General features: G+C 40.8%; 1 protein-coding gene across 15 annotated transcripts in view; it reads left to right on the top strand.

Moving 5' to 3' along the window:
* The window catches only part of Rbfox2 (RNA binding fox-1 homolog 2), a 255,764-nt gene that overhangs the window by 74,764 nt on the left and 166,670 nt on the right, over positions 1–14,330 (top strand). For all 15 annotated transcript variants that reach the window (XR_005286824.1, XR_005286825.2, XM_038342116.2 and 12 more), the window contains exon 2: positions 13,665–13,715. Coding sequence is in view for 13 of the 15 variants with exons in the window: in XM_038342116.2 (XP_038198044.1) it covers positions 13,665–13,715 (51 nt within the window). In the remaining 2 variants the exon portion in view is untranslated. The remainder of the gene's footprint in view (positions 1–13,664; positions 13,716–14,330) is intronic.

Below are 14,330 nucleotides of genomic sequence, written 5' to 3'. Positions count from 1 at the left end.
TTAAAAGTGGATGCTTGTTATTTGAGGGAAAATAGTGACAGTATTTTGAGTTTTCAAGGAAACATTAAAATTTTGGAAAATTGCCGGGTGATGGTGGTGTACACCTTAAATCCCAGCACTCAGGAAACAGAGGTAGGCAGATAGATCTCTGTGAGTTCTAGGCCAGCCTGGTCTACAGAGTGAGTTCCAGGACACCCAGAACTGTAACATAGAGAAAGCCTGCCTTGGAAAACAAAACTAACTTACTTTCTTTCTTTCTTTCTTTCTTTCTTTCTTTCTTTCTTTCTTTCTTTCTTTCTTTCTTTCTTTTTTGAAAATTACCCAGATGTGTACTTTATTGATCTCTTAGGCACTACTCAACCAGTCAAGTTGATAATCAGGATTAGTTTATGCTTTCCTATTCCACTTTCAGCCATATTCGCCTGTTTTTCTTGGCCTTTGTTTTAATTTATTGCATGGCTTATGTTAATTTTTTATATGTCCTTCTCCCTTAATAGTCAAAGTTCCTTGAAACAAGAATCCATGGGGCAATTTGTTGTTTGCCTCCTTTTTGTTTTGTTTGTTGAGGTTGTTTTGTGTAGTTTAGGGTAGCCTTGAACTTGTGGCTCCTGTGCTTCCACATCTTGAGTGCTGGGATTACAGGTATATATCATCACGCACAACTGTTATTTGCATTCTTAGTACAGAACTACACATATTTTTTAAAAAAGTTCCATAGGAATACTGGTTCAAGAGGCCACTAAACTGGTGAGACCAAGCTTAGAATCTTGCGAACTTAGTCATATAAGATAAAGAGGGCTATTAATATCGAAGTGATAAGGTGTGGTTGTAGGCAGTTAACCCTGGCCTTAAGAAAGCCTTGGAGGTACATTTTGATGACCATGTTGCTCAGGACCAACCAAGAGACTGTTATTAGAGGAATTCAGGCATGAGGTAACCCAGTCCTAAGTTAAGGAGACTGTTTTTTGCTGTACATCATAAGGCATTTAATTTGAGGAATACTTTGAAAAACAGGAATATCCCAATAGTTGTAGTATCTAGTGTGTTGTATATAGGCTGGATGTCCAATAAGGGCTTTATGTGTGTTACCTGCTATAGTAGGGTTTATCCCAAGCTTCAGTAATATCAGGTTTGTTTGCTTCAGCTTTAGCATACTGTATAATGTATTGCTAAATCATTTTAGTTGAGTAAAAATTCACATATATTAACTTTTTAAATTCATTCTTTTAAAGATTTATTGCGAGCTGGACAGTGGTGGCTCATGCCTTTAATCCCAGCACTTGGGAGGCAGACACAGGCAGATCTCTGTGAGTTCAAGGCCACCCTGAGCAACACAGAGAAACCCTGTCTCAAAAAAAAAATAAAAAAACTTATTGTAGGTTTTTGGTTTTGTTTTATGTATGTGGGTGTTTTGTCTGCATGTATGTCTCTGCACCATGTGCAGGCAGTCCCTATGGAGGCCAGAAGAGGTTGTTGGAACCCTTGTAGCTAGAGTATCAGCTGTGAGCTGCCATCAGAGTTACATTCTCTGGAAGAACAGCTGGTACTCTTAACTGATGAGCCATCTCTCCAGCCTCAAGATTAACTTCTTAAAGTGGGAAATTTGTTGGCATATAGTAGATTCTCAGTGTCAAGCACTACCAGTGCTTCCATATCACCTGACATTTTCCATGACTCCAGTGGAATTCTGACCCTCTATTTCTCTTTAGCAACCACCAGTTCATTTTCTGTTTCTAGGATACTGACTTTTTTATATTTCATTCCTTTTTGGTGTCTGACTTTCTCCAGTAATTGGATGAATAAGCTGCTAGATGGGCCCACATGGTGTGCCTAATAACAGCCCTTGTTTATATAAGTCACACTTTATTTATCACTGATGTGCTGCTTACAGTTGCAAGAAGTGCTGGGGAGCAGTGTGTCCAGAATTTGCTTGGATACCCGGTCTATGGTTTATGTTACTTGGAAGTGAAATGGCTGGGTCGTGTGATAGGTCTTCATTTAACTTCCCAAGGAACTGGCAAACCCTAACAGCTGATTTTTTTTTTTTTTTTACATCCCCGCCTGGAATGCTCAAGGGTTTATCAATTTGTTATTAATGAAAAACACTTTTAAGGTGGGGAAGGTAAAGAGAACAATGTATGTGTAGCCTTTTGAGTTTATTAGAGCTCTGTATTTCAGATTTTGTCTGATGGACTTATTAAATATTTACTTACCATTACTTCAGCACTAAGAATGAAATTTAGCTCAGGGAAATGTATCTAATCCACTTAAGTGCTGTACAGACTAAGAAGTGAAGACCAGAGAAGTGAAGGAAGGGAAATATAAATAGCCTATGAAGTTCCTTGAGGGCAAAGGACCTACTTATCTGTACACCTCAGCATTTAACAAAGTGATTAGCATGCCAGGGGATGTTTTGGGGGCTCCCAAGACATCCCAGGCCTGGTGATTTGCTAGGACTTAACAGCACTGAGTGCAGTAATATAATAAGAGGGTGTAGTGAATGAACCACTAAAGGAAAAGGTTAGGCTTTTTTTCTCACACCAGAATAGAGTTTGTCACAGTAAGTTGTGACAAATGTATCTATCAAGGAAGCTTAGCAGAGACTTGAGTGCTGAGGTGGATATGCTGGGGCTCGTCATATAGGGGTATGCTGCCCCTAAATTCAGGTTCTCAGTAGGAAAGCAAGCATCAGCTGATAGGAGCCGTTATGACTGGTTCTGAACTAGAACTCTGCCCAGATCTAAGTTCTTAGACATCAAGCTCCTTCGAAGGGTAGCAGTGGGGCTTGCTATGTACATAGATTCATTTCTAGGCCTTGTGAAGAAAAAGAAGTAACAGAGTTGAGAACCGGCAGACACTGGAGCATTAAATGGACCTGGATATGTAATACTGTGGAGAAAATTTATAGTCTTTTCTGAGTTCGTTTCCTTGATGTATCACAGGGTTTTAGTGAGCGAATATGTTGAGACATTAAATACAAAGTTTATCCTGTACTAGTCAGAAACTTTTAATATTTTACTCATCTTACATGTAGCAGTCTGGGTCTAATCAGGAGAGAGAGACTGCTGGAATTTGGACAGGAAATTTGATAAATATAAGGCAGGATTGGCTTCTGTTAATAAAGGTAAACTCGGAAGAATGGGACACATAGTAGTAGTTATAATATGCTATTATGATTTATACATGATAAAACATAAATTAGTGTAACTTTTATATGATAGCATCCACTCATAAAGTAGGACACCTAAAGAGCTGGCTCCTCCAATGGCTTCCCCACTTTTTACCTCTCCAGACCAGATCTGGACTTTGTTGGAAAGGGCATGGCCATAATTCTAGATTACAGAGAACAAAGTCTCATACTGAATTGCCAGTTTACCCTCCAGGATACTGGAAAATTCAAGGGTAGCTGTGTAACAGCCTGCAGAGGGCTCCTGGGGAAGCTTCCAGCTGTTGGCTGCCCTGTGTCACAGGAGCTGGAAGGAAGGGGAACTGCTTTTCCTATAGGAACAGCTAGGACCTGGAAGCAAGACCTTTTCCTCCTAAAGTGTCTCCGCTGTGCCCTCTACTGACAAAGTTCCACATCATGTATGCTAGCAAAGCAAAATTAAAGAGCCCAGGCGAAAAGGCAGTTTGGAGATAGACATCTTTGGAGATGCACACATACCATTAAAACTGAAGACGGTGGTAAATGGTGGGATTCCAAGGGACCTTCAAAAAAATGCAAAGAAGCTGGATCCTTATGTGCTTGTAGAGAGCTGTTCTTAGGGTGGAACCAAGACTTAGACATGAGGTGAGGACCTTAGAACCATCAGAGAAAACCTAGGGTGAATCTTTATGACCCTTGATTTTTACCATGGATTCTTGGGCACAACACTAAAAGCACAGAATAAAGAAGAAACCGTTTGACTTCATGAAATTAAAATTTAGCTGGATGTAGTACCCTCCTGCCTAATATGTCAGTACTTAGGAGGCTGAAGCGAAATTGTCCGTTTTAGGTCAGCAGGGCTACATAGACATAGCAAGATCCTATCTTAAAAAGCAAACTAAAAATCCAGAGATTTAAACTCTTTTTATGTATCAATGGACACTAATAATGGAATGAAGGGCAACTTACTGGTGGAAAAAATATTTGCAGCCTGGTAGTGGAGGCAGAGGCAGGCAGATCTCTCAGTTTGAGGCCAGACTGGCCTACAGGACAAATTCCAGGATAGGCAGGTAAACACAGAGAAGCCCTGTAAAAAACGAGGAGGAGAAAACTATATTAGTATCTAAACACAAGATGAACAGTAGCCTCTAGTAACAAAATAATCTTCAGCAGCTCAATTAAGCAAAATAATTGAATAGACTGTCAGGATAGTTCTGTAAACATATCTAAATGACCAGTAATGACACGGAAAGACGCTCAGTTCATTAATCATAAGAAAAAGAAAGTTAAGGCAATCATTAGATGCTATTTCTCACCCACAGGGATAACTGTTAATAAAGAAAAAAGAGGACAAAATAAGCAAGTGTCTGTAAGGATGGGGAGAAATTAGAGTCCTTCTGTATTACTGCTGATAGGAATTGAAGGTGATGGCACGGGTACTAGACATGGTGGTAACTCAAAGTTTAGAGTCACCATTCCTGGGTGTAAACCCAGCTGAGCAGGAGGCAGGTGGTGAGTGGGTGCTTGTCCTTCTAGATGCTTTGCAGCTTTACTACAGTGGTCAAAGGTAGAAGTATCACTATTTTTTTTATCAAGTTTTTAACATCTTTTATGAAACTGAGTGGTCATTTGACACGATTTCTGAGGAACTGGTGTTAGAGGGCGCTAAGAGAAAGGTTAGTTGACCGAAGACCTGGTAAGTAAGCTGTGGAGTGCACGTTCACTTGTCATGTAATTTCTCCTCTGAGTCATTGATCAGCTGTAGAAACTGCAACATCTTTTGAGCATCTCTGTGCCAGGTAAGCTTCTCCTGTGTTACCTGACCATCACTGCTGTGTGAGGTAGGCATTCTCTCTTATGCAGCTGAGAAACTGAGGTGTGCTTCCTTGCTAGCATCATGCAGTTAGAAAGCAATATATCCAGTATTTGAAAACGTATCTTTCTGACTCCCAAGGCCCACACCTTCCCTGCTGCATGGAAACAGGACTTGGCTGTGAGGCAGTGGTCAATATGATTTGAGAGCAGAGAATTCTAATTTCCCTAGCAGGGCCTTTTACTTGATACCTGTTTCTTTGAAAGGCAAAATAGAGAACATCTCTCAGCCTCTTAGCCTACTCATCTCTAAAGAAGGGTTGATTCATGTTTTAGATCTCATGGCTTATTGAAGAGATGGGCTATGAGGAGCTAATACTGTCTCCTTTCAGGTTTGATATGAGCTGTGTTCAACCAGGTGTTTCTAATTAAAGCAAACAAATAGCGAAATCATCAAGGTCAGGGTGTGTGTGCGTGTGACAAAGAACTGTCATCCATTGTGACCAGTAGGTGCAGTGAGCTGTATTTTGTAGTGGCAAGAAGGTTTATGTAATGGCTTTAGCAGTTAGCAATTGAACCTTGAACTAGAAGCATGCTAGACCTACCAGATCTACACCCCTCAGCGCCTTCATCTTATCTCTAAGTACTTTGAACCCTGTGGCTTGGAAACAGAGTGACACCGTGATTGCTTAGCAGCCTCTCTTCTGTTAGAGGTGTTTGCTGCTGGGATCATATGTAGCTTATGCTCATGTTCAGTGCCTGTGGTATTTACTTCATTCTCTGTTTAAACTAGAGTCAGTACTTGAAAAGAAGCAACTTGCAGTGAGCAAAGTAATGAAATGACTGGAGGAATTGCCCCTAGTACATTTGGCATAAATCATTTCTTCTTCCATTGTTCCAAATGCATGCAAGGCAATGAATTCAATTCAAACATTATGGCTGGTGGAGAAGAGGCCAGTTCCTACTTTCCTTTGTTTCCTTTCTTCTCCTAAGGCACAAGTTTTGTTTCATTCTTACTATCCTTCCTCTTCCATTTTGTGAAATTGGTTTGATTTTGTTAGATACAAAATAAAAAGTAGTGGTGGTATTAAACTGGGTCTTCTGAATTTTGACACCAAATGTGTTGGGGAGGGGCAACAAGCAAACTGCTGACATGGCCACTCCATGATTAGGGAAGATTTTGTTGTAGACATGAGAGGGGGAGAGAAGACAGACAGAGGCATTTGGAAGAGTCCAGGGCAGAAGGTAAGGGGATCAGACCGGACATGGCCAGTGCTTGGAAAGTGGAAGAGCAGAAGAGAATAGTGGATATAGCAAGAGTTAGAGAATAAGAGAGAGTGAGTGCAGGATATAGAGAATAGGTGATCATAAGGAGTGTGAGTAGCTGGGGTGAGGGAAGGACCAGGATATCCTAAGGGGGGGTTGAGATGGGTAACTAGTACTTGTACCTAGGGACTAAGAGAGCCTGCTGGTGGAATGGGCTTTGTTATGCAGCCACAGGTCTATGTCAGTGGAGCCATGCACCCCTTCTAGCAGTAAGGGAAGAACCAGTTTCACAAGTTCCTCAGGAATGCTGGGTTTTCTCTAACCACTAGAAATCTTCCAGTAGTTCAGTGTGTGCTCATTTATTGATGTCTGGACAACTTGAAACCTAACAGTGGTTTAGCTTTTGAACATTTTTCACTGATTAGTTTATCTTATTGTATATTTATTGTTTCTGCCTCTGTTCCCACCCAGCCTTCATCAGTGATCCTGATCAGGATGACATGATAATCTTTAGATTGGTAAAGCATGACCTGTTGAGTACATAAGGCAGGAGGATGTGCAGTGCGGTGTCCCCCGCACTGCACTTAGTGCTGTATGGACTGCTGCTTGGGGGGTTCTGGTTCATAATTGTGAACCAGAAGCAGAACCTTAAAGCTCAGCATTGGTGAGTGCTCTTAGCACTCTTAGTACTCCTTAGTTGTACTTTAAGTTGCTTTAATGGTTCCTCCCATGCAGTATTTGTGGCAAGGTGTTTTTGTACATATATTAACTAATTCAGAGCTAATACCGATAATTTTCAGAAAGTAGGGTGGGTTCACCCCCCCCCCCGATTTATTTATCATGTATACACTGTTCTGCCTGCAGGCCAGAAGAGGGCACCAGATCTCATTATAGATGTCTGTGAGCCACCATGTGGTTGCTGGGAATTGAACTCCCGACCTCTGGAAGAGCAACCAGTGCTCTTAACCTCTGAGCCATCTCTTGAGCCCTAGAAACCAGTTTTTAAAAAGTGTCTTTAAAAACCGTTGTCTCAAGAACAAGAGTGTGGTAGAACACTTGATTGGCATGCATGGAGCCCTAGTCTGGGTCCCTCATCTTTGGGGACAAAAGCAGAAACTGATCAGTACTGAAACAAACAAACAAAACCCAACCATACTGCTGCCTATTTGGCATGCACCAGTCTGTCAGTCTTATTTGAGGTTTTGTCCTAAATAAGAAACTAGGGATACTAGGCTGTTGTGCCTCTCCCTCGTTCAAAAAGAACCCCATGGTTCTAAATAACTTTATCCACACTACATGTGATCGATCATCAGGACTGCACTGTCAATAGCAAGGACACTGGTGCCTTAATGGTCAGATAACCGTTGCTGGTTCATCCTTGCTCCATAATGGAAGGTTTTTCTGCTTGAATGAATCTTTCAAACACAGGTGTGTCAGTGAAGATAGAAAAGCAGGTGGCATTTGTCTCGCTGTGTCACTCCTCGGTGTCCACTAGCACACTCCGCATCTATTATGGTTTTGCTTACTTACGGACCTTTTGTTTCTTTTTCACATGTCCACACAGGTTTAGTCGCTGACCTCAGTAGCTCATGAGTATTTCTGTGGTAGTGATTATACACACTGCTTAAAACTCAACATTGGGCCAGCAAGCTGTCTTAAGTGAGTAAAGTGCATGCCATGCAAGCCAAATTATATGAGCTTAGATCATTCTTAGAGATTCGCCTTTATTTTTAAATGTGCAGATAGGTTGTTGAAATCACAATAAATGATAAATTTCTCCATTGTGAGAGAAACTGAAGTTCCTCCTAGGTTTTCACCGTGACTGACAGTCTGCACACATGCTTCCTGAGCATATGGACTAGTGATTCTCTAGAATAGAGAGAATGATGGGCTTCCACTAGGTGATTTTGTCCCATTGATTGCCAGTGGCCCCTACATACTTATTTTCTACCCCACGTATGACAATCCCTGCTTGTGCATCTTGATGATTATAATAGTTTCATTTTACTTTTTGCTGATCTCATGAATGAAAAGTGGTGTCTCAACTCCATAAGGATGCCTACAGACTGTGCGAGACTGCACTTAGGTTTCCTGGCCACCCAGACCTGAATAATCACACAGAAACTATATTAATTACAACACTACATGGCCAACAACTTAGGCATATTCCTATCTAGCTCTCATATCTTAAATTAACCCATTTTTATTAATCTGTGCATCGCCACGAGGCTGTGGCTTCCAGGAAAGGTTCTGGCGTCTTTCTCCTTCAGCACTGACATCGTGTCTCTTTGACTCTACCTACTCTGTATATGTGTTTGGATTTCCTCCCTGGCTTTACTCTGCTAAGCCATTGGCCAAAACAGCTCTGTTATCAGCCAATAAAAAACAGCACATGTACAGAAGGACATCCGATATCAGCTGTGTGGCTAGTAAACATAGTATAACCAAGAGGAATTTCAGTATTCATCAGCAAGAAAGTCAGATGGAAATAACCTGTTGGCATTTATAAGGATACTGTACTAGAGCAGCATTCAGAAGGAGTGGAACGTAGTGGTGTGCATTAGTGGAAATGAAGCTCACAGCATTGAGCAAGTTGCTCTAAAACACATACTGCAAGATTCATATTTAGAAAATCCAAAGTCATGTGAAGTTAGTGCAGAGAGACAGGAATCTACCCAGTACAACTGAAAAGGAAAGCCGTGCCTTTTCATTTAGTTCAGACCAGTCTGAGACGTGGCGCGCTCGCTCTCTCTCTCTCTCTCTCTCTCTCTCTCTCTCTCTCTCTCTCTCTCTCTCTCCTCTCTCTCTCTCTCCTCTCTCTCCTCTCTCTCTCTCTCTCTCTCACAGAGTTTCTGTATTGCTGGTTTCTGGGATGTCAGAACACAGGATGTATGTTGGGAGAATGGGTCCTTGTTAGCAAGTGCTTGGACTTTCTGATTACTTTCTTTTTTAATTCCAATAGCTTTTTAAAATTTATTTTGCATGCTGATTGCAGTTTCCCCTCCCTCCTATCCTCCCATTCCTCCTCCTCCTTGCTTCCCATATGCCCCCTCCCTATCCACTACTCCTGGCTCCATTCAGAAAGGGGCAGGCCTTTTATGGGCTTGAACAAAGCATGGCATATCGTATTGAGGGAGGAACAAGCTCCTCCCCTTGCTAGCATGGGGAGCAGGTTCCAAAAAGCCAGCTAAGTGCCAGGGACAGGTCCTTATCTCACTACGAGGAGCCTTACAAAGAGACCAAGTTTGCAACTTTGACTACTTTCTTAATCATATAATCTCTCTGAGAAAATGTTGAAATTTTTATAATTAAAGGGTGATATGGAATGGTCCTTGAGATGAGAACCTGCAGAATGAATAGAACAGGACTCTGGAGTACTGGGTTCTGTAGGCTAAGGTCAGCAGTTCTCCAAAGATAGGAAATAGGCCCTGACACATTCCTGTATCATCTCCTCTTTGCTTTGTCCTCTTCCCATCCTGGAGTATACTGTGGGGACTGCTCATGATCTGAGTGTTTTCTTCATCATCATCACTGTTAGGGAATGGTGGTGAGATAAATCTGCAGAATCTAGAACAAGGATAGTACATGTATGTGGATTTCAGGAGCCACGTTCTCTATCCTGTCCTGCCCTGTCTTGTCTTCTCCTGCCCTACCCTGCCGTATCTGTTATATGTCTCTCCTGTAATTTCTAGTGTGAAAGAGAGCCAACATTGTTTTTTAAATTATTATTGTTTTCATTTTTATTATCTTTTTAATTTAAAAAATGTATGTTAGTGTATACACGTACATATATTTTGTACATACATACAAATACATGCCACGGTACATGTGTGGAGGTCAGAGGACAACTTTTGGGAGTCAGTTCTTGCCTCCTATGCTGTGGGTCCGAGAGACTGAACTCAGGTCCTCAGCCTTGGTGGCTCCCTTACCAACTGAGCCATCTGGCTGGCCCCTAACTATTATTATTTTAAAGTAAGAGATTGACTGAGGTGTTCCTACACTATTAATTTCACCTTCTCAGAGGTGTCTTCACTGAGCGGTCCATCTGTGACTAGTACCCGACTCTGAGCAGTTTCATCACCACAAATAAACCCTGCTAGTGGTCACTGCTCATTTTACTCTGTTGCCTCTGAAGCCACTCATCTGTTCTGTCACCATGGATTTGTCAGGTTTGGACATTTCCTGTAAATAGAAGGCTGACAACTTGTGGCCATTTTTTCTCTGGTCTTTTTTTTTTTTTTTTTTTTTTTTTTTGCTTACTGTGTTGTTTTCAAGATCCATCCACACATAGCTAGCATCACATTTCTTTAATTGTTCTGTTGGTCCCTGTTTTACTCTCGGGTGCTCTGAAGTTAGGCTGCTCTGGACACTTCTGTGTTCTGATTTGATGTGTGTTTTTGTTTCTTTGGCTGGTTTCCCTGTTGTGGAATTTCTGAGTCCTGCAGTAACAGTGTGTTTAACTTTTTTTTTTTTTTTTTTTCCGAGACAGGGTTTCTCTGTGGCTTTGGAGCCTGTCCTGGAACTAGCTCTTGTAGACCAGGCTGGCCCCGAACTCAGAGAGATCCGAGTGCTAGGATTAAAGATGTACGCCACCACTGCCTGGCTTATTTTATTTTATTTTTTTATCGTGTCTGTCTGTCTGTCTGTCTGTCTGTCTGTCTGTCTGTCTGTCTGTCTGTCTGTCTGTCTGTCTGTCTGTCTGTCTTTCCATCCTACAGATGATACACAGGCATCATCAAAGCCTGAGTTGTAGGCAGTTGTGGGCCTTCTGACTTGGGTGCTGGGCATGAAACTCAGGTCCTCTGCAAGAACAGTCTATGTTCTTAACCACGGAGTCATACTGCTTGTGCTTTACCTTTTGGGGAACTACTTGGTTGTTTATAAGGTGATTTACCACTTTTCTGTTTTCATCAGTTGTGTACAGAATCTTGATTTTCCCATCCATCCTCAACACTTGGTGTTTTCAAGACTTGATTTTAACGACCTCACTGTGTGTTGTCTATGTGGTTTGACTGCAGCAGTGGCTCATGAGACTGAGTCTCCTTGCTTGCCCTTTTCTTACCTGCATCTGCATAGCTTTAGGAGAAGTGACCATTCAGACCCTAATTTCATTTTAAAGTTATTTTTTCTTTCATTACTGAGTTGTAAGAGTGCTTTCTATGCTTTGGACACTTTTCCTTTATCAAATGTGGTTTGCAAATGTTCTCCATTATGTAGATTGCTTTTTCCCCCTGGTGTCCTTTGAAGGACAAAAGTTGTAAATTTTAATGGTGTTTAGTTGACCTCACTTTCTGGTCTTCAGTGCTCTTGGTGTTGTAGTGGAGAAAGTGCTGCTTATCCAGAGATACTTAAGGTTTCCTTTTTAAATTTCAATTTTAGGTCAGTCTGTCTGGAGTTAATTTGCTACATAGCACAGGGCCTTAATTCTTTTACATGTGGCTATTCAATTGTCTCATATTTTTTCTTAAAAAGACTATTCTTCCTACCTATGGCTTTCTTGGCATCTTTTAAAAACATTAATTGGTCATAATTGTGAGTCTTTAAAAAATTTGTTCATTTCTCAGTTGTACTTTATGGACCTGCATATCTAGTCCTCACCTCATCCAAAGGCTTTTATTTAAATAAATTTAAAAGGGCTGGTGACATAGCTCAGTGGTAGAGTGCTTGTCTAGTACATGTAAGACTCTGGGTTAACTTCCCAGCAGCACACACATGCGCACGTAGGAATGGTTGTGGGGGAGGTTAATTTATCTTTATGCAGAAACAGACATGCCAGTGTCACACTGTCCTGATTGTTGTAGCTTTGTATTGAATTTGGAAATTCTGTTCTTCAACTCTTTTCTTCTCAAGATTTTTGGTTTTTGATATCCATAATTTTTTCTTTTTTCTTTCTTTTTTTTTTTTTTGGGTTTTTCGAGACAGGGTTTCCCTGTAGTTTCTAGAGCCTGTCCTGGAGCTAGCTCTTGTAGACCAGGCTGGCCTCGAACTCAGAGATCCGCCTGCCTCTGCCTCCCGAGTGCTGGGATTAAAGGCGTGCGCCACCACCGCCCGGCCGATATCCATAATTTTTAAAGGCAGTTATCTCTTATAACGACTAGTGGTTTTTATTTTGATTTGAGACTACAAATATTTAAATGGCCAGCAGAAATTTAGGTACAGAAAATAGCTTAGATTAGAATTTCTAGCTTATGTAAAACCAATTCCATGTATTTGCTTAAATATTGTTTCAGGTGTCTACCATGTGTTAGTCATTGTGCTAAGTCTTGGGAGGAAACAGCATAATGGACAAGATACAATGGCTCTGTCTAAAGTTAAATTGACTCTTTGATATTTTGAAGTGAGTGCTTATTTTGACTGTATATGAATACATATTCATGCTTTTAAATGTAATTACATCTTTGATGTAGCTACCATTAAGTGGAAAAATTTTTCTCTTCCCATGAAACCCCATCAGTGAAAATTCTTGTTTCTTCTCTTCAGTTTGAATGAAAGTCCAGGTGCCTGGAAGAGGATGGGGTTCTTTAAGTAGCTGCACGTTCTTTGTAGATTCTTCAGAAGCTACAAAGAAATTATATGCTGTCATTACTCCTTTGTGTATACAGTGCCTCCTCCTAAAGTTTACTGGGATACAAGGACATCGTTTTATTCAAGTTTCTTATGTCTTCAGTTATTTACCATTAATTTGGAATTTTTAGTATTCAGTGTCTGTTGCCTGAATGATCATGTGGGTTCTCTGAGCCATAAGTGGGTGCTCAGGCCGTGTGTTGTGGGACTGAATTAGTTGCAATAGCTTTTGTTAGCTAGTACCTCTGTCCTCATGGATCTTGATTGGTGTGAAGATGAGACACACTAAATATGATGACTTTTTTAAAGAAGGAAATTAAAATAATGACATGCAAAGTTAACTGTGCAAGGAATTTAAGTGATACTACTATTTATGCACGCTAGGAGTCCCTGCAGTCCACAGATGATTGAGTGGTAGGGAAGTCTCAAAGAGAAGTAGAATTTCATCTGTGTTTAAAAGAACTGATAGAATAAACTGAAACCTCCTAGGTTAGAAAGCATTTTTCGGTAGGGTCAGTACACTTGGAAATGTGTGGAATTCTGGTTCTCCTACTGGAGAACATCTGGGTCTGCTCAAACTCCAGGGGTAAATGAAGTTAAGGAATTATTCTCCCCGCATCTCAGTAATACTCTGCTTGAGGTTCACTGTGAAGGAAAACAGTTTACTTGCATAAAGAGGAAACTAGGTTTTGTCTGTAGTGTGTTTATGTTTGTGGCATTGTAGAACTTAGCTGGGGAATGTGTATAGTAGGCAGGTAGAATACCGAAATGGAAAATTTGGGAACTTGGGCAGACATTCATTTTTGATTGGTTTGGATGGTTTGGATTCTTAACGTTTTCTTTTAAAGTTTGATTATTATTTTTCTTTTTGTCTTAGAACGAGCCACTGACCCCTGGTTATCATGGATTCCCAGCACGGGACAGTCAGGTGGGTGCCTGTTTTGTCTAACTCTGTTATGTGTCTTCTGAAAAGATGCATTAAGAGAAAAATGATATCTTTTTCCTGAAATTACTTATTTTGGAAGGAAATACCGTTTATTTTGCCAATGAATTTGCTTTTAGAGATTATGAATTAAGTACATTTCTTAATCTTAAAGGTATTGCAATCATGTTATTTAAATTATGGATCTTATAGGAGGAACGATCTTTTAGCGGTAATACCTCTGTGATGCTTTTTATCTCAAGGCTGTGTAATTTTTTAGTCTGGTTTTCTTGATACCTCCTAGTTCTTAATACTAGACTTTTTTTTTATTTTCTATCACTTGGCTTTTGACTTCACAGATTACTTGAGTCTTTGCAATAATCTGCAGCAAAACAATTCATTCTTCTCCCTCGGGTGTTCTTAGTTGGGTGAGTTTTAATAAGGAAAAGGTTACTTGAGAGAAAGCAGTTTTTGTTGCCTTTGTTGTTGGTTTGTTGGTCCCAACCTCTATTGCAGCCTGGGCTGAAGTACTTCCTATAAGACAGCTTCAGGACAGCCAGTGTGTAAACCCCGCGCCTCAGTACAGCCAGTGTGTAAACCCTGAGCCTCGGGACAGCCGGT

The sequence above is a fragment of the Arvicola amphibius genome, chromosome 9 (genome assembly GCF_903992535.2).
Source record: "Arvicola amphibius chromosome 9, mArvAmp1.2, whole genome shotgun sequence".
Classification (NCBI taxonomy): Eukaryota; Metazoa; Chordata; class Mammalia; order Rodentia; family Cricetidae; genus Arvicola; species Arvicola amphibius.
The sequence above is the reverse complement of the archived record's forward strand: the minus strand, read 5'-3'. Positions and strand labels throughout refer to the sequence as shown.